Source organism: Astyanax mexicanus, chromosome 21, assembly GCF_023375975.1.
Source record: "Astyanax mexicanus isolate ESR-SI-001 chromosome 21, AstMex3_surface, whole genome shotgun sequence".
NCBI classification, from domain to species: domain Eukaryota; kingdom Metazoa; phylum Chordata; class Actinopteri; order Characiformes; family Acestrorhamphidae; genus Astyanax; species Astyanax mexicanus.
In genome coordinates this window covers 20689904-20709027 of record NC_064428.1, presented here as the reverse complement: position 1 = coordinate 20709027, position 19124 = coordinate 20689904, and the positions used below count along the sequence as shown (strand labels likewise).

The 19124-nt window shown below is 37.7% G+C and overlaps 1 protein-coding gene across 1 annotated transcript; it reads right to left on the bottom strand.

The window, feature by feature from the left end:
* Window positions 1–428: 428 nt before the first annotated feature.
* Window positions 429–18204, bottom strand: LOC103032601 (chondromodulin). The gene is made up of 7 exons (XM_007254806.4): window positions 18059–18204; window positions 17097–17237; window positions 14403–14543; window positions 12907–13020; window positions 8649–8802; window positions 5526–5617; window positions 429–1220 (listed from the first exon to the last, which is right to left on the bottom strand). Exons 1-7 carry the CDS (start codon window positions 18128–18130, stop codon window positions 999–1001), a joined length of 936 nt encoding a protein of 311 aa, XP_007254868.3. The 5' UTR covers window positions 18131–18204; the 3' UTR covers window positions 429–998.
* Between the last annotated feature and the right edge of the window lie 920 nt (window positions 18205–19124).

Here is a 19124-nt window from a genome sequence, read left to right as displayed (position 1 = left end):
GGTACACCACCGTTATGTACTGTAAACAGTTCAAACGACTCACTTTGAAGAAAAAAAAAACAGCTGGGTATGGGAAGGGGAAAAATGAACCTGTCTTTGATAATGGGTTAAATGATAAATTCATGGGGCACGTTTCATCTCTGAAGCTGATCAAACGGGGAAGTTTTATGGCTCCAGTTTAAACTCTAACAGTCATTTTCTCACTCGCTTAAAGCTCCTCTGCCAGACATCAAAAGGAGCTCAGGCATTTGCATTATGGCTAAGATCTCAGACCATGAAAGCAGTATTAAAAAAAAATACTGTCTCGTTTATTAACCCCTAGTGATGTTCTGCTTTCGTGAACAGTTTTTTCCCCCGTTCATTAAAGGCACGATGGCTGAGAACAATCGTAATAGAACAAAAAAGAACACGTTTGTGAATGCCTCTGCTATAGAAAAAGACCTTTATTATTATTACACTTTGGTTGGATTTTGTGATTCACTTTAAAATAAGCAGCACAAGTCTGAAAACCAACGCTTTTAATCAGGTGAAATCAGGTTTCAAAAATGCAAAGCTGTTCTTAAATATATCTCATGCAGGCATTTATGCTTTGTGCTGTTCAAAGCCTTTCTGCTCTGCCCTCTGAAAGCTAGCAAATTATTACACGTATTTACATCAAAAGAAAAAGGAAACAGAGGAATCATTTTCTTTTCTCCACATTTATAAACTACATGGAAAACATGGTTGTCTTTTGATTATCTCCTGCTCTTTAATATACAGTATTCATATTCATCTTAGATGCTGAGCAAACTGTCCTGTCAAGCTGAAACCTAATTAGATTTTTTTTCCCCAAAACTGAATATAAACTGGCATCTTACAGATACTGCACGTTTGTTAAACTCGATTTGTGCGGAATACCCGTGTGACACAGTTCAACTCTTGAACTTAAATATCATCCCACTAAAAGCTGAAGTTTCCACCAGCTGCCTTTCTTTGAAGGGCACTTCACCGTAAAGGCCTTAGACGATGCCCAGGATGCGAGCCACCCACCAGCGGCATGGCATGATCGCCCGGCAGGCCACCCTGCAGCCTTGGTAGTGGTACGGCCATGGTTGGTAGCCGCCCAGAGGCTCGCAGATGCGCTGGCACTGAGTGTAGCTCCGACGGCATTCGGTGCAGCATACGCCAGTGTGGTCCAGCATGGGGTCGAAAGTCATGGTGCCTTCATCTCCCTCAAGACGCTGATGGTGCAGAAGGGGAGAAGAATAAAAAAAACACATTACGTTACATATCATCGAATCAAGATCTAGGAAAAACAATCAAGTTAGCATAATATTCGTTTAAATTAGCCAAGATACAGTGGTGCTTGAAAGTTTGTGAACTGTAGAACTTTAGAATTTTCTATATTTATGCAGACTTATGACCTAAAACATCATCAGATTTTCACTTTCACTTTTTTTTTTACATTTTATTTCTAATTTTTCCCATCTTCTCCCCAATTTACACGACCAATTACCCAATCCACTCACTAAGACTCCCCCTATCACTAGTAATGCCCCAACACACCAGGAGGATGAAGACTAACACATGCTTCCTCCGATACATGTGAAGCTTCTTTTCGAGCTGCTGCTGATGCAGCATTGCCGAGCAGCCAGAGCGCTTGGAGGAAAGCGCAGCGACTCGGCTCCGGTACATCAGCTCACAGACGCCCTGTGCTGCAGACATCACCCTAGAAGTGATGTGGGGAGAGAGCGCCATCTACCCACCCACACTTTCACTTTTAGGAGTTCTAAAAGTAGATAAAAAAAACAAGTTCAACTAATGAGAGGTTATACATTTGGACATTTATTTATATAGGAAAATCATCCAATATTTCATATTCGTCAATGACAAAAGTAGAGGAATCTAGAGGATTAGCATTTAGCTTGATTGTGACATTAGCGTCACAATCAAACCAATGGGATGCCAATCAGGTGTTAATGGCCACCCTGTTTTATTCAAAGAACAGGGATATAACCTATCAAAGTCTGCTCTTCAAAAAGCATGTTTTTGGAAGTGTGTTGTGGCACAAATAAAGGAGATAACAAAACAATATCTAAAGAATTTGGTCTCCACCAATCCGCAGTCTGACAGATTGTTTACAATTGGAGGAAATTCAAGATGCTTTTTACCCTCCCCAGTAGTGGTTGACCAACCAAGATCAAGACGTGTAATAGTCAGAGAGATCTCAAAGGGCACTAGGGTAACTTCTTAGCAACTGAAGGCTTCTCTTGCATTGGCTAAAGGTAATGTTCATTTACTTTTTCTGATCATCCCAAACGTTATTGGATAGAGCACCATCATTCCAGGAAAACAGTTTCTCTGTTCCACAGACCAGTGCTGAAGAGGTTTAGACCCTTCTTGCTAATGCTAATGCTTGGTGCACTGGATATGGTAGCCTTAGACTCATGAAATTGCTCCAGCTTTTGCAAAGCTTTCAAAAGAATCTTTAGACATCAAACATGTCTATTGGCTGGTCATCTACTGTATGTACATCAGAATATTTATTTATTCTTTTTTTGTGTGCAATTATTTCCGTTCTCCAGCTAAACTAAAATGTTTGTCTCTCAAAACTTAGATCAGTAACAGATCTCGGCACCTTTGAGACTTTTTCAGATAGTGCGTGATGTGTTTCACTTGTATTGAAGTAAATATGTATGTGCCCTAGTTTCCTTTCTCCTTTGGTTTTTCAGTTGGAGGGAACAGAGGGGAGAAGGGATTAGACTGGGAGACTGGATTTGGGGAGGGGGGGTGATGGTGGATCGTGGAGAGAGGGATTTTTGTCAGGAGAGGGAGCAGAGTTAGAGTTAGAGCCGTCTCTGCTAACACAATGGGTGAGAGGGTCAATAGAGGGATGCTGTCTCGGCTGAAAGGAAGCCTGTGAAAATAGACGAAGGGCGACAAGCATGGCCCCGTCCACTGACCCCAACATCTGTTGCTGCTCACACAGCTGCACATGTTCCTCAGTGTTATCTGACAATGGAGGTGTCCACTTACATAAAGTTACATGCGTGATCAGCGATAACATCAGTGAATACAAAATCATTTCAGTTAAAGGTTAATGCCTGATATTTTACATATAATTATTAATATCTTAACCACACACACAGTGATAAAGATATAGAAAGGGAAAAGCCTAATGTTAAAAAATAATTAGCTAGCTGCACAAAATAGGCAAAACTGTTTAGTTTCACAAAATGAATAAAACTATTTAAATAGCTGCACAAAATTCACAAAACTACTTCACTAGCTGTAGAAAATAATGTTAAATAAAGATGTAAAAAATCATGTATATATATGCACAAAATTGATTAAACTAATTAGCTATCTCCACAAAATACACAAAACTATTTAGCTAGCTCCACAAAATGGAAAAAAAATATTTAGCTAGCTCCACAAAATTGATAAAAATATTTAGCTAGCTCCACAAAATGGAAAAAAATATTTAGTTAGCGCCACAAAATACATCAAACTATTTAGCTAGCTCCATAGAAAAAAGATACAATTATTTAGCTAGCTCCACTAAATAGAACAAAATTATTTAGCTAGCTCCACAAAATTGATAAAACTATTTGAGTATCTGCACAAAATGCACAAAACGACTTAGCTAGCTGTAGAAAATGTACAACATAATGTATCTATCTGCACAAAATAAATAAAAGTATTTAGTTAGCTCCACAAAACAGATAAAATTATTTAGCTAGCTCCATAAAATTGATAAAACGATTTAGCTAGCTCCATAAAAAAGATACAATTATTTAGCTAGCTCCATAAAATGGAACAAAACTATTTAGCTAGCTCCACAAAATTGATAAAACTATTTAGCTAGCTCCACAAAATACATCAAACTATTAAGCTAACTTTACAAAACTGATAAAACTATTTGAGTAGCTGCACAAAATTCACAAAACTACTTAGCTAGCTGTAGAAAATGTACAAAATAATGTATCTATCTGCACAAAATAAATAAAAACTACTTAGCTAGCTCCACAAAATGGATAAATCTAGCTGCAGAAAATGTACAAAACAATTTAATTAGTCGCATAAAATGGACAAAATTATGTAGCTAGCTGAACAAAATTGATCAAACTATTTAGTTAGCCTAAAAAAATAATAAGACTACTTTGTTAGCTACACATTATAGACAGACCTTCCTATTTAGGTGAACCAAAACGTAAATAGACACTTAGCTAGCTCCAAAGAAATATGAAAAAAATAATAAGCTAGCTCCACAAAATGAATACAACTAGTTAGCTAGCTCCACAAAATGGCTAAAACTATTTTGCTGTCTCCACAAAATGGACAAAACTATTGAGTAGCTGCAAAAAGTTGGCAAAACTATTTAGCTAGCTCCACAATATGGATACAACGAAGTAGCTAGCTTTCACAAAATACTTTTCAGTTAGCTGCAAAAAAATTACAAAACTATTTAGCTAGCTCTAAAAATGAAAACAAACTAATAAACAAACAATTTGTTTGGCTTCACAAAACTGACAAATCTGCTTATCTATCTGCAGACAATGTACAACACTAATTAGCTGCACAAAATTGACAAAACTACTTAACTAGGCCCACAAAATGAATACAACTCTTTAGCAAGCTGCATAACATACATAAAACTACTCATGGATGAACCATTTTAGCTAGTTCCAACATTAAAAATTCTTCTGATACCCATGTCTGGCAACCTTTATAAGCCAAGTAAAAGATATCATAAATGCTAAATATTGTAGATTACAGTCTCAAAACAACTGATTCATTTGCAATTATGTACCATCTTGTAGCTTGAGACCACCATGTGGATTATTGAGAATGTGAATGAGCTTTCATTTTTTAGCAGTAAGTAAACACTAGTATAATTTCTCCAGTACAAAACTAAGGAAGTAAACTTCAAATGCTGAACATGCCCTGGCTGATCGACTGCATTTGGGACGAGGGGGGAAATTGTGTAAATTTGCTATGTGATTACTGCATTGAGATGAAGATGAAGAACATGGACTGCCTGCTAAAAATAGCCTTAAAAAAGAGTGTGTTCGATGGTGTATGCTTGATGCAGACAAATATCGACTGGAGAGCTTGCCACAGATGTCGAGCTTTGAATTGACAGTCCTGATTTGTTGCCGCTCCGCAATCAGGCCTCGAGGGTCAGGGTGATTATGATTGGAATGGACAGTTATTCCAACTGGATATGCAAGTTTTATTGAAATTGCGCTGTATTACTGCCATGTTAAGTATGGCTGCAGGCGGTACAGCCACTGCCACGTTACAACTGTCAATCATGCAGTGGTGCTTATTTAAATCCCTTGTGACTTATGTAAGTTAATTCATTTTTACATCTCTCTCGCTCTCGCTTGCCCATCCCCTTATTTGCCCTCCTCCTCCTCCTACTCCTCCTCCTCTTCCTTTTCTTTCCCTCCGTCTGTACAAAGCGGTCCTAGTGTGGTGCAGATAAGCCAGGCATAGCCTTGGGCAACAGCTCAAAACACAGGTATCGGAATGGCACTCACATGGTAAGGGTTCTCTGGGTTGTATGGCGGCTCCTCTTCCTCCTCTACAGCCTGTCGTCTGGCCCTCGGCACAGATCTCTTCTTCTGCCCACCTGGGGAGTGCAGTTGACAGGATTCATGCAGAATAGCAGTTGTATGTGTCAGACGTGTCAGGATAAGTGTGCTGATCAAGGGAAACTACTGGGATTCCTCATCCGAAGGAATATCGTTATTGAAAAAGGCAAGCTAATCCCACACATGAAGCTAGCAAGATTTTTTCCTTATGCTAATGTCGTTCAGGCCTTTCTGCTTGCAGCATTTTGACATCTATGCTAAGCATTGCACACATGGTATTGATTTTTTAATCTCTATTGCAATACTGCAATGGCGGTGATGAAGCTAATCGCTGATCTAACATAAATCATGTTTTTGTTGTTCCAGTAAATTATTGTAATCAAAATCCTACTAAACATATTGCAGTCGGCCAGACATCTTGCAATCACAACATATAGTGGTGCTTGAAAGTTAAAAATTTCTATATGTCTGCATAAATATGATCTAAAACGTCAGATTTCTGCACATGTTCTAAAAGTAGTTTAACAAATGGGACAAAAAAAAAGTGGTCGACCAATAAAGATCAAGAGCAAGTTGTATAATAGTCTGTAAGGTCTAAAAGGACCCCAGCGTAACTCCAAAGCAACTGAAGGCCCCTCTTACATTGGTTAATGTTTATGTTAATGAACAACAATGGTGTGCATGGCAAAGTTGCAAGGAAAAAGCCACTGCTTTCCAAAAAGAACATTGCTGCTCATCTGCAGTTTGCTAAAGATCATGTGGACAAGCCAGAATGTTATTAAAATAATGTTTTGTGGACGGATGAGACCAAAATAGAACATTTTGCTCTAAATGTATCTGTGGAAAGAAAGGAAAATACTGGTTTTCAGTGAAACATGGTTGCGGTAGTATCATTGTTTGGGCTTGTTTTGCTTTATCTCAGCCAGAATCTCGTTCTCCCAGAAAATGGTTAAAGAAGAATGAAGTTAATGTTTTGGAATGACCAAATCAAAGTCCTGATCTTAATTCAATCTAAATGTTGTGGAAGGACCTAAAATGAACAGTTATTGTGAGGAAACCCACCAACATCCCAGAGTTGAAGCTGTTCTGTATGAAGGAATGGACTAAATTTCACCAAGCTAGTGTGTATGAGTAATTAACAATTACTGGAAGGTTTAGTTTCAGCAAGTTACAGATGAAAGTAAAGGTTCACAAAGGTATACTTTTGTGACTAACAAAATGTAATATTGGATCATTTTCCTCAATTAATAAATTACAGAGTATAATATTTTGTCTCATTTGTTTAACTGGGTTCCCTTTATCAACGTTTAGGACTTGGACATTTTGGGTCATATTTATGCAGAAATTCTAAGGGGTTCACAAACTTTTAAGCACCACTGTAATTGTAATAATGAAATGAGATATGTTTACATATTGAAGCTCTAGCTTCAGTACCAATCTGAGCACAGTCACACAAAAAGTTAAGAGGCCTAGACCTTGGTAAGATAAAACACATTATGGAGGAGTAGGTATTGTTTTCAGCACTGCAGTGGCACTGGCATGGTGGTGTGTTAGTTGTGTGTGTTGTGCTTGTATGAGTGAATCAGGTACAGCAGTGCTGCTGGAGTTTTTAAACACTTCTGTTTTACAGCTTAACTGAGAATTGTCCAACAGGATCCTGTGGACAACGTCCTGTGACTACTAATGAAGGACTTGAGGATGACCAACACAAACTGTGCGGCAACAGATTCAGAGCTTCTGTCTCTGGCTTTATATCTACCAGGTGGAGCAGATCTGTAGTAGGGTAACAGAGTGGGCAGTAAGTGAACACTGTTTAAAACCCACCATTCAAATAATACCTATGCTTAAGTATGCAGAAAAACAGATGATGAACTGCAGTCTGTTATTATAGAACTGCAAAGAGCTCCTATATTTTCAGTAGAGCTGATAAAATTGTTAATAGGTGTAGAAACAAGGTCATAATGTTACAGTATGCTTGACTCTTTCTGTTCAAGGCCCAAACTTTGCAGCAACAGATGAGCTTCTGTCTCTGACTTTCTACGTTTATAAGATGGAGCAGCTAAAGGTAGGAGTGTCTAATAGAGTGGAGGACAGTGAGTGAACACAGCGTTTAAAAACTCCAGCAGCACTGCTGTGTCTGATCTACTACTCATACCAGCACAACACACAATAACACAGAAATATTAATATCACTGCTGTCAGTAATTGGAATGATCCACCGCCCAAATGATACTCGGTGGTGGTCCTTTGGGGCCCTGACCGTTGAAGAACACGAGGAAAAGAGGATAATAAAGTATGCAGAGAAACAGATGATGAACTACAGTCCGTTATTATAGAACTGCAAAGAGCTCCTACATGCTGAGTGGAGCTGAAAAATGAATAATAGGTATAGAAACAAGGTCATGATGTTATGATTGCTCTGAGTATATTGGACCCTCTTTCTACTTAAGACAGAAACCATGAAAAAAGCCAAATATTGCCATGATATTAATGTCCAAGATTCGTTTAGATACATTTCTGACCACAATTGTAAATTGTCTAAATATTCTAAATATTGCAGCCTGTGTATATTTAGCAATATTGCACTTTCCTCCTGTTCAGAGATAAATAGGCATTCTAAATCAAGCCGTTCATTTTCTCCAGACACACATTATGGCACGACCTTTGAGCTGGTGCAATTTTAGGAGACTCTCAAACACATGCACAGTTGTTTCAGCTGGGCTGTTTTCAAGCAATTAACCTTGCATGCCTAACAGCCTCAGCTCAATTATAGCACACGATGCAGACTGATGAAATTTAACACCGTTGTCTTGTAATTCGTGTTATGAGCTTGTGACTATGCCCGTTAAATATTTATAGGCCTGCTGTAATGTGGTCAGGTGACCACCGGCATTGAAGGGTACAATTAGAATGTACTGTGATAAGGTGTCCTCACTTTTTTTTCTCTTCTCTATATTATGGATAGATACTGTTTGGCTGCGAGCCAGAGCATTTTATCCTCTAAAAGGGAAATTAAGTAGGTAGAAATAGGGACGCAAAGCAAGGACATGAATGGAATAAGCAGTGTACCATTGGGGTAGGTGGGACGGAGCCAGAAGATGGGCAGGTCTCCACAGAGGTCCAGGATTTTAGTGCTGAGGAAACTGTTGTCCTTGAGAGGCTGATCGGCCGCGACCCAGATAAGAGACTCCTCCTCAAACTTGGCTGGCATGATCTCATCCTCCTGTGGGAATCCAAATATACATTTGATTAATTGCACATTTGTCTCTCTTAGTCAATGTTTTTTCCTAGCAAATCTGATGTAAAAGGCTTATCCGGAATATAGCTGGTCAACCAAGATACATTTGATGACATATGATGTTTTTAGTTTAGTACAGAAAATCAATAATCCATAGAGATTGGCAATATGACAATATTTTACCGCATTGTGGTAAATGTTCATATCATTTAGACAATATACTTTTTAAAATATATTAAGGATACCATCATTGCTTAAAGAACACATACCTAATTGCAAATTTCATTACAAACTGTGTAATTAGTCTAGTCAATTTGGGACCATGTTTGAATTGTAGTTTTTAAACATTTTTAAATATTGCGGTAACATATTGTCAAGTCAACTCAAGTCAAGTCAACTCAACTCAACTGAAGTCAACTGAACTCCACTCATCTCAACTCAATTCAATTCACTTCAAACCATATACATTTTCTTTAAGGTACTACACACACGTGATTGTGATTTACGTATCATGATACAGAGGGTTACAAGGTTATTTTTTTTATATCACAATATATTTCAATACTGTAAGCAAGGGGATGTAATGCAAATGTTGTATTGCTGTCATATTTGTAAAATAAGAGTAAAAGGAAGTTTTTTTTGTTTGTTTTTTTGCAGTCATAACAGTGAGATCTAACAACAGAGTAAAACACTGCTAACTACTGGGCATTGTTTAAAGACAACACTAAATAACCCAGAATTGATACAATATTGTAAATCAAAATATCACTGTACTTTGATAGACTGACATTTTTGCATTCCTAATTTTGACTGATCGACTTCTGGGAGTAAATTGAGAAATGTATTAAAGAGGTTTTTTTTTTTTACCAAACCATTTCTTTAAGGATGGATAAGCCAGCCATGCTTTTTATTTACTCTCCACCCCCTTCAGTTAAAGTGATAGATGTTAATGTTGCTAACAGTGATTAAAACCAACAGCCACCAAACAACATTATGCAAATGCCATCATAGTAATTGGTGGCTTCTAGCTTCCATTCATCATATGTTTGGCTGAGCTTCTTCTTTAAGGAAGCACTGATTGGTACAAAGGGGTTTAGATTGGACTATCGCCCTCAGTGCTACGCATAACATTCTTTTCCTGCAGTGCTGAAAGTCCAAAATGGATGTTCCAAGCAGGCGATGTAAAGGCAGTGTTAGTCGCTCACAATGAGCGTTTCTCATCCATTTCATACTTTCCTCACCACCACACACATAAAGCTAGAAAACGCTGCGAGGCATTGCTGTTGACAGGACCACCCTTATCTGTGCGGCCCAGCAAGTCGTCAAAACACACACACACCACATGAATATTCAAGTGGCCATTTGCACTAAATCGTTTAAAAATGGATCCGCGGTTGAAAGAAATTTGCTCGGCAGCAAACAACTTCACAGTCACGGCCTTTACGAAAACGTCGTCTTTAAATGTGCGATGCAAAATGAATGCTGCAGCTGTTAGGTGAGGGGGGCATCAGCACTCTAATTTGGAGTTCTCCCACAGAAAAAGGGTGGAAAGAGAGAGTGTGAGAGAGAGAGCAAAAGTGAGAGAGAGAGAGAGCCATGAGCTCCTTTTGTAGGGGTCTCCTGAGCTGTGGACTTGTTCGTGTTTGAAACTGGATGGAAGAGCCTCGGGCAGAATCACTAGCTTGTGGATCCTCTGGCGTACTGTGCCAAGAGCTATAGCCGTGTGCACACTCAATCACTCCAATTTGTTCTCATGTCTCTTTCACACAGGAAAGAAAGACACATGCAACATGGAGGCATGAAAATCCAAAACCATTACTGGTCCGTTCATTTCTCGGGGCTGTAGGTCTTTTTGATCTTCTACGTATAAACGCTCGAGTCATTCTGGTGGCAGACATGGCCATGAGGCATCAGGCCAAGAATTGCTATAGCCTACATGTTCATGCTTTTGCCATCAGTCACAGTTTTTCTTTATTACTTCTTTATTTATTTTTAATGCTTGGGTCCACAACATGGACACTTCAACACCACCTCCATTTTTGAGGGATGATAACTGTAAGGCTAGAGATATACTTGGTGTTTGGCCGTGTGCTCATATAGATGACCGGTTGATTTGTGAATGTATGTTAACTGTTTACATACTTGCCCATGTGATATGCGTGTTACTGGAAGCTTCCACTAGAGGGCAGATCAGGCATCTGAGAGATGACTGCTAGATAGAACCCCCTGTCAGTTAAAGGCCAATTTATAGTTCTGCGTCAAACGTATGTGTATCCAGCGAGAGTGAGCTATGCAGTGGAGTGCGTTTATACTTTTGCATGCGCGTATCAGCGGCTCTTGTTAAACTGCTCAGCAGTTTAAACTTAGAAGGAGAGAATGTGTTGGCCGGAACTCGAGGCCCGGCGGACCAATCACAGCTGAAGCTGTCCGTGTCGTGCGATGCGTAGTTACATCTCCAAAGAGGGATTGTCACTATCAAGCTACGACGTAGGCTACGGCATATGCTATGGCATAAGGTACACAGCTACGCATAGTCTACGCCGTAGGTTTGATGCAGTAGTATAAAGTGGGCTTTAGTCCTCATTCTTTTTCTCAAGCCATTTATGTTGTGCACAGACATAACAGTCTTATATTTGTTTCTAATTGAACTTACACGTTTCCACATTGGCTTATATTTTACAGATTTTTTAATAGAAATCTCTCGCCAGCTGTTCTAATAAGCATATTTATTACTGTGCAGCAGAAAGGACACATTATAAAGCTGTTTCTTCCTCAAATTTCTTCCACCATTCAGGAGCTGCTGAGTGCTGTACTGCCCCTAGTGGTTTTGTGTACCGCACCTTGCATATGCATCACGTACAAAAGCAGGATAAGTGAGGCAGCCATTATGCTGATGCAAATTCGTAGCTAACAGCAAGTAACCCTTAGCCAGCATTCACACAAGCCCCCGATCAATAACTATTGGGGGTACTTAAAAATTGAGTTGAAATTTCCTGCAAAAAAATTATTAGTTAACGACATTCTAAGCTAACTGGTGAAAAAATGACTCCCCATCATCTGATCCCTACATTTTTTCTTCCCATTTCACTTTTTTTTCTTTTCCCAACAGTCATAGGCATAGGTTCCCTTAGAAATAAGTTAGAAATAGAATATTTTCCACTCAAAATATACCTCAGTTTACTAGTTAGCTATAGGAGAAGACTTTAGGTGGTGGTATGGGGGGCCCCAAATGAAATTCTGCTTAGGGCCCCATAAAGGCTTAGAGATCATAGAAGCAAAAATCATATCTGTTATTTTCTGATTTTCCTGTTTTTTTTTTATGATGCATCTTTGCACATATACAGGACAGCACATATTCGAGGGAAAATGACACAGAGAAGAAACTAGCGAATAGGTTAAAAGGTAGTTTGCTATATTAGCCAGTATGCTAACCAGTGATGACAACATGCAATACTACAACATGCAATAATGTGAACAGCCACAAATAAATCCACAAAAGACAAACTGGAGGTGACCCAGCAATTGTGTTGCCCGCCAGTGTGAACGCAGGGTTAAAGGTACAGTATATACAACTCATTAAATAATAACTTCTTCTAAAGGTCTAGGACTTTTCAGATTGACTGACCTTCATTTCTTAAAGTCATTTTTTTCTTTATTTAGTTAAGTAGTTATTGCCATAATATGAATTAGAACATTACTCAAATAGGGCTATTCACTGCACATCAACTCTACCAACACAACTCATGCTCTCAAACACATTAAGAAGGTCAAAATCCTTGGAAATCATTTCATAATCTATTGAATATGGACAGTGTGTGCAAACACTACTTTTACTTTATCTCATATAGTGCAGTTAGTCAGTCAGTCAGTCAGCCACAGTTACTGTATGAGAACAGTAACAATACAGTAATTGTGGTTGTGTAATGATGGGGGTGGAAATGACTAAAACAGAACTGTAAGATTCTTATGCTTAAATTCCATTCTAAATAAATTCCTCACTGAAATACTGAAGGTTGCAAGTCTGCTGAACAATATGGATGGGGAGGAACTTTGTGGCATGTTTGTGAGAAATGTAGCAGCTCTACTTACCAAGTCAAACATCAGTGACTCCTTGTTTAGAGTCTCCACGTCAGGAAGGTGACCTTTGGCCTGAGTCTTGATGTAGCATTTTTCTCCTCCGGCAAAGCGGATGCCAGTAACTCCCTGCGAGTAACAAGCAATTCCAAAGACATTTAGAATGGGCCAAATCTTGGTTTTAATTTTTAGTAAAAAGGCTTTTTGAATTTCTTGGTAGACTGTTTCAGAAGTGGTCAGATTTGTTTAAGTTAACATTCTTAACACAGTTTAAAACTCTTTCAATTGGTATAGAACTTTTAAATTCTTCAGTGTTTGTTCTTCTTTACATTAGTTTTCTGAAGAGCTGTTCATCCACACAATAAGAACACAATTAAAAAGGATACTTTATACTCTAACTCTAATTCAAATATCAAAACCAGGATTTTGTTTCTTATTGTTCTTTTGCTCAACAGTCCAATATATAACCAATGTCATATCAGTACAAGGAAATACACTATTTTTCTTTGTACCAGTGAAGCTTATTAGTCACTTAAACTCAAGTATCACCTTTTCTTTTGAAAGTCATCTTCTATTGCATTTCTCTAAACACTGTTTTTGTCACATTTGAACCCTTTAGCAAGTAAGATCTGGCTACCTGTAATGGTGTGCCCAGAGACATTGTTGCAGTTTCTTCAACATTTCCTAACTTTTGTACTATTTATTGGAACTGTTGAGGGAAGACTAATCAGTAGACACATTTTTTTCTGAATCAATAAAATTAAAGCTGACTGTTGCATCACAATCTAAGCTAAATGTTCGAATCCCACTACTATAAATACTGTATAACTTTACTTAAGCAATAATACACGAGAGGGAGTGATATAACCTGCCATAAATTAGCACAGCAGTGCCAATATTACACGTTATAACATGAACCTTGAGTGTATTATTATTATTATTATTATTATTATTATTATTATTATTATTATTATTATTATTATTATTATGCGATTATACCACAGTTTTATTATCCCTGTTTATTTAAAGATTTTAAGTTAAAGAGGACGAGAAAATATGATCTGTTTGGTTATAAAAACTCAGCGTGTTAATATAGTTTCATTGCTGCTCTGTTTGTAGCTGCGCTGTTTGGTTTGTAAGCGCTACATCGTTGCTAGGTTACCTGTATGTGGCGGAGTAATACATGAAAAGCTCCGGTTACAGTGCATTACCAGCTGATAATGGCACTCATAGAGCGTCTATCAGCCAATCACATTGCAAGGTCGGAACTAACTGTGGTATATTAGACAATAATAAGCCATAACATTAACACCACTTCTTAATATTGTGTAGGTTCCTCTCGTCCTGCCAAAACAGCTCGGATCTAACCACATTCTAACATTACGCTGCAACGTAAATTCTATAACAACATAAAAGTTTAAATATAAAGGATTTGGACAATACAACATTTTATCAGCATCTAGAACAAGAGCTATGGATAAAGACAGAAAACAGTGTATGAGAAAACTTACAATCTGAAAATCATGGACTTCAACAGCTTCATCATTTCCACTTCCTGTTGTGAATCTCTCCAGGTTGTTCAGTGTGTCGATCTCCATGGAGCCCTCCTCCACTTTACCATTGATGCTCATGCTGTAGTGCACATTGTACACCTGTGGGAGGCAAGTAGAGTAAGACAGGTATGCAGTGTCCTCAGCAACACAACTTGGGAAGGAACCGGAGTGAAATACTGGCAAGAACTTGTTTGGATGAATAAAAAAATTGATAATTGTGAAATTGTCTAAATATTTGGTCATATTCTACAATATTCTTCTATTAAATGCTTGATTAAAAAGATAATGCATGTACAGGTACAGTTGCAAGAAAAAGTATGTGAACCCTTTGGAATGACTTGCATTTCTGCATAAATGAATCATTAAATGTGTTAGCAGTAAGCATAGCAAGCAGACTGTGTTTGTCTGTTGTTGTGACTTAGATGAAGATCAGAACCCGTTTAATATATACGTTGTATATGTAGCATTGATTTCTGTATTTGCAATACGAGCAATGTGTTAATTGTTGTATTTAAACTGTAAATGTGTCCAAAAATGCTAAAACAGCTTATAAAAGATAAATAAAGCATAGTGTGTTATAATGTTATAATATTATAATCTGCTTTGTGTACAGTAGGGTCCAAATCTAAAGCCTAGTTTAGAACATGTTTTAATTACAAGCTCTATATCAGAATGATAGTTTGAGTAAACTATTGAACTGACTTTCTTAATATTAGTTAGTATTAGCATTATTTCTAAATCCTACATACACTTAGTGTAAAACAAGTATTGGGATAAATGCATAGCTACTGTTTCTTCCAAAATCATATGATCTCTTTGATAATATATACTATTAAATGATTTTATCCTGCTTTTTTGGAGTAACTGTTCTCTACTGTTCAGGTAAGGCCTTCTACTTGATTTTAAACCATTGCTGTGATTATGACAAGAGCATTTGTGAGGTCAGGATATAGGATGATTATCACCCCACCTGACCCTTAACTCTCCAACTCGTCCAAAAAGTATTGGATGGGGGATCATTATCTATCCAGAGAGCACAGTTCCACTGCTCTACAGCTCAATGTTGGGGGCATTTATACTTTATATAGGCATTAGGCACAGTGTCAATAGGTTCGTGTTAATCTGCACCAACGCAGTACAACAGGGACAAGACAAGCTGTGAGTGTGCATTTGCACATTTGTGTCAGCAATAAGTGCATTTTAAAATAGCTGAATGCATTTATTAGAAAGTTTGTCCACAGAAAATTGAAGATGAGAGTATGTTGCTTCTTATTGTTTTCTTATTTTTAAATTCTAAAACATTTATATTGTTGATTTACACATTTAAAAGCCTCACTCTAAATTTATCACTATTCCTGAAGAGACTCAGATGCTGTAGTAGAAACTTCTGTCTGGGGTTTTAAAATGTAACCGGTCATGAAGATTAGAATGACTAGATCTACAATACTGAAACAGTGAAGTTTAAGTATATAAATTATGCAGTATATCTACATTTCTAGCTATTCTGACATTAGAATATGTTTTAATGTTTACAAAAAAAAGGTTGTACTTTCATTGGCGCTACTGAATGAACTCCAGCCCACATTCCCTTTTCCATGGAAAGGTGGTCTGTTTGTTATTACTAGAGGAGGCAGTTGAATGAAGGGGCTCTTTCATGAAAACTTGAAACTAGGAACCATGATATATCAAGAGAAATTAGAAATACAGACAGTTGATTCTAAGACATAAATCACTTCCTATAAAACTGTCAATCATTATCTGTTTACAACATTTGATGGTGGCATGGATCTAACATGACATGGAAGCTTAATGAAAATAACACACTTTTTCGTTTTTTAATCAAACTTGTGAAGAAATTACATACAGAAGGATATTTTGTTTGATTGATTCCTACATTAAGAAGCTTGGCAGAGGTGCTATTTTGTTTTTAATACCTTCAGAAATAAAGTCTATAATAATAGAACATATTGCTAAAATCTATGTTCCCAAGCAAATTTAACAAAGAAATTTAACATATACACCATAACAGACAAATGTTTAAAGATTGTGAGAGAAATCTATTCAAATGTTTCAATTAGAAATGTTTAGAAACTGAAGCTTTGTAGACTTTTTGTAGTTAAAAGAGTTTCAGATCCCACCTTTTTGATACAATCTGAATGGGAGTAAATCTAACTCATGTATTATAAAGACCTCTACAAATATCTCAGGGCAATCATAGACATAACATATTTACAGAGTGAAGTGTAAACCTTTTCTCTTTTCTTATATTTTTAAAACCTTTTTAAACGTTTTTATACCTAAGTTTTCTCCTTCCTTACTATGAGGATTTTTGCAACCAGCTTGATCTGCTTTTTTATTTTTGTCTATTGGTAAAATTCAATATAAGCTAAGTTTAAAATATAAGCTAAGACTTTTGTAGATGGTGAACAACATAAGACCCTCTTTGCTCCACACCTCTCGACCCTTGGGCTTCAGGTAGACCACTGGAGGAGTAGACTTAATTTATTTGCCCACTTCAAAGCTACCAGTCCCAACGGGAGCATTTGGTCAGTTCTTAGTAGACTTTGGTTGCTCCAAACGATTCAAATTCACAGAATATAATCAAGACATATAAGACAAGGAGATGCTTTGTGTGTAGATGGATGGTCTTACGTGCTTGTCGTTGACATTCCAGAAGTAAAACGCTCCCACGGCTCCAAACAGCAGCAGCGCGGCTCCGACGGTCAGCGCAGCCACACCGACTTTCAGCAAACGGGCAGAACTCGACGGTTTTACGGTCAATGCCGTGTATGCCTGGGAAAATTGGCAATATGTAATATTTTCAGATTTTTCAGATATTAACCCTTATGCATATTTGTGTTAAAAAACAAAACAAAACACTACAATGTAAGAAAAATTAGTTTGCGCAACATAGAAAAAATTGGTACCATAGTTCCCCGACTTTTTGTTGACTTTTTTTTAAAGCTCATTTTTTTATAACTTAATAAAAATAAAAATTCAAACTCTATTCAGCTGGATTTTTGTTGTTTAAAAATGGTTTATCAACCTGATCAAGGCTTAACAATGTTTATTCACCAATCTGGTTGACCATCAAGACCAAGATGACCAAGATGGTTTACTAGAATAAAGAAGTTGCTTGATCAGCAAGACCAGCATAACCAAGCAAAACCAAAATCAAATGCAACACACAAACACTACACTAGTCAAGGGCTGGTTGTCAACTTTGCTTACCAACATAAAGTAACATCAAGTTTTTTTTGTAGGTATAAGAAGATTTTCAACCACCTTAATTAACGGAAACCATCGGAATCAAAAGCAGCTTCCAGCAAAACCTTTTTAGCAAGGACCATTGCGCACAAGTTGCGTGTACCGTGGTTTGGGAACGAGGGGTAACTGCCCTGCCCCACGCGCCTGAACATCTGGATCCAACAACAACTGCAGTCATAAATTAACCTTTATAATACACAATGTTAAATAAAACGGCTTCCACATCTTCCACAACTTAGGCGCTTCCCAAAGAAACTGCACGTCTACTACCTTTACAAGTTTTGCCACACGTAGAGTCTAAAAAGCCCGTTAAAGACTGGGCAGCGGTTTAAATCTCAGCTACTTACTGGTGGCATGAGTTGTTGCAGGTCCTCTGGTCCGGCCAGGGCAATGGGAATTTTCTCAGAAGTAGCCTCCATGGCTGGATGTGGACTTCTGTTTCGCTGTCCACTTGTTCTTTTTTCAGCACAGGGAAGAAAAAAAAAATTGAGAGCAGGTTTGGAGCTGGAGGAGTGGTGACGTGGGGGAGTAACCTGTACGGGTGTAATGTTACCGGTTGGTAAAAGGGAAAACTTGGAAGACGTTTTGGGGGGATTCGTGAGAAACTCCCTTTTGAAAAATTCAGTTCAATGCCAGCTTTTTCTTGTAGCTGGTTCAAAAGGTCTAACTTGGTCAAGGTGGTTGAAAAGCTGGTCATCCAATAGAAATCATATCCTGTACTGTTAAGCTAGGTGGTTAATCAGCTCTTGATCTGCATAGTGCCTCAAGCGTTTAATTTTGGTCTTTTTTTTTTTAAACTTTTGTTCTTATTGACAAAGCTGTTTGACCAACATGGACAAACTTGGTCACACTGGTTTTCTAGCTCAATCAAGTTGATCATGCTTGTAGACCAGTTTAACCATCAAACTAAAAAAAAAACATAGACCAGTCTAAATATAAGCTGGCTAACCAGCTGGCTGAGAGGCAGATGGAGCTTCAGATAAAGGTGGAATGTGCTACAGTGCATCTTTGTCCTTGGACAACAGTTGGTAAGCATTGCCTATACTACCCTGCTACTTGGAAGATAGATAGATTTAATTGTTTTACTATCAAAATCTGGTCCTTATAAAGGTGAAATTCTTATGCATTTTAAAAACTGACTGTTTCCTTGCTAAATTCATCCCTTGACAGGTGCCGCTGTAATGAGATGATCAATTTTTTATTATATATTATATATTTACCTGTGTCAGTGGTCATCATGTTATAACTGATAGTTTGTGCATAGCTGATGACCATAGTTCTTCCAGGAAAATAAATAATGTGTTTGGATTTATGAACTCATAAGAAAATACATCCCTTACTTATTTTGATACTCCCTATGATTTTCTTATTAGTCTCTTCATGTGGACTGTCAGCTGAGGGGCAAAAGTGAGA

Bases quoted from the DNA above. Each gene is read 5' to 3' on its own strand.
- LOC103032601 (XM_007254806.4), bottom strand. From the start codon at position 18,130: ATGGAGGCTACTTCTGAGAAAATTCCCATTGCCCTGGCCGGACCAGAG. The intron at 17,238-18,058 runs GTAAGTAGCTGA...CAATTTTCCCAG, and splicing joins TGCAACAACTCATGCCACCA to GCATACACGGCATTGACCGT. The intron at 14,544-17,096 runs GTAAGACCATCC...TGCCTCCCACAG, and splicing joins GGAATGTCAACGACAAGCAC to GTGTACAATGTGCACTACAG.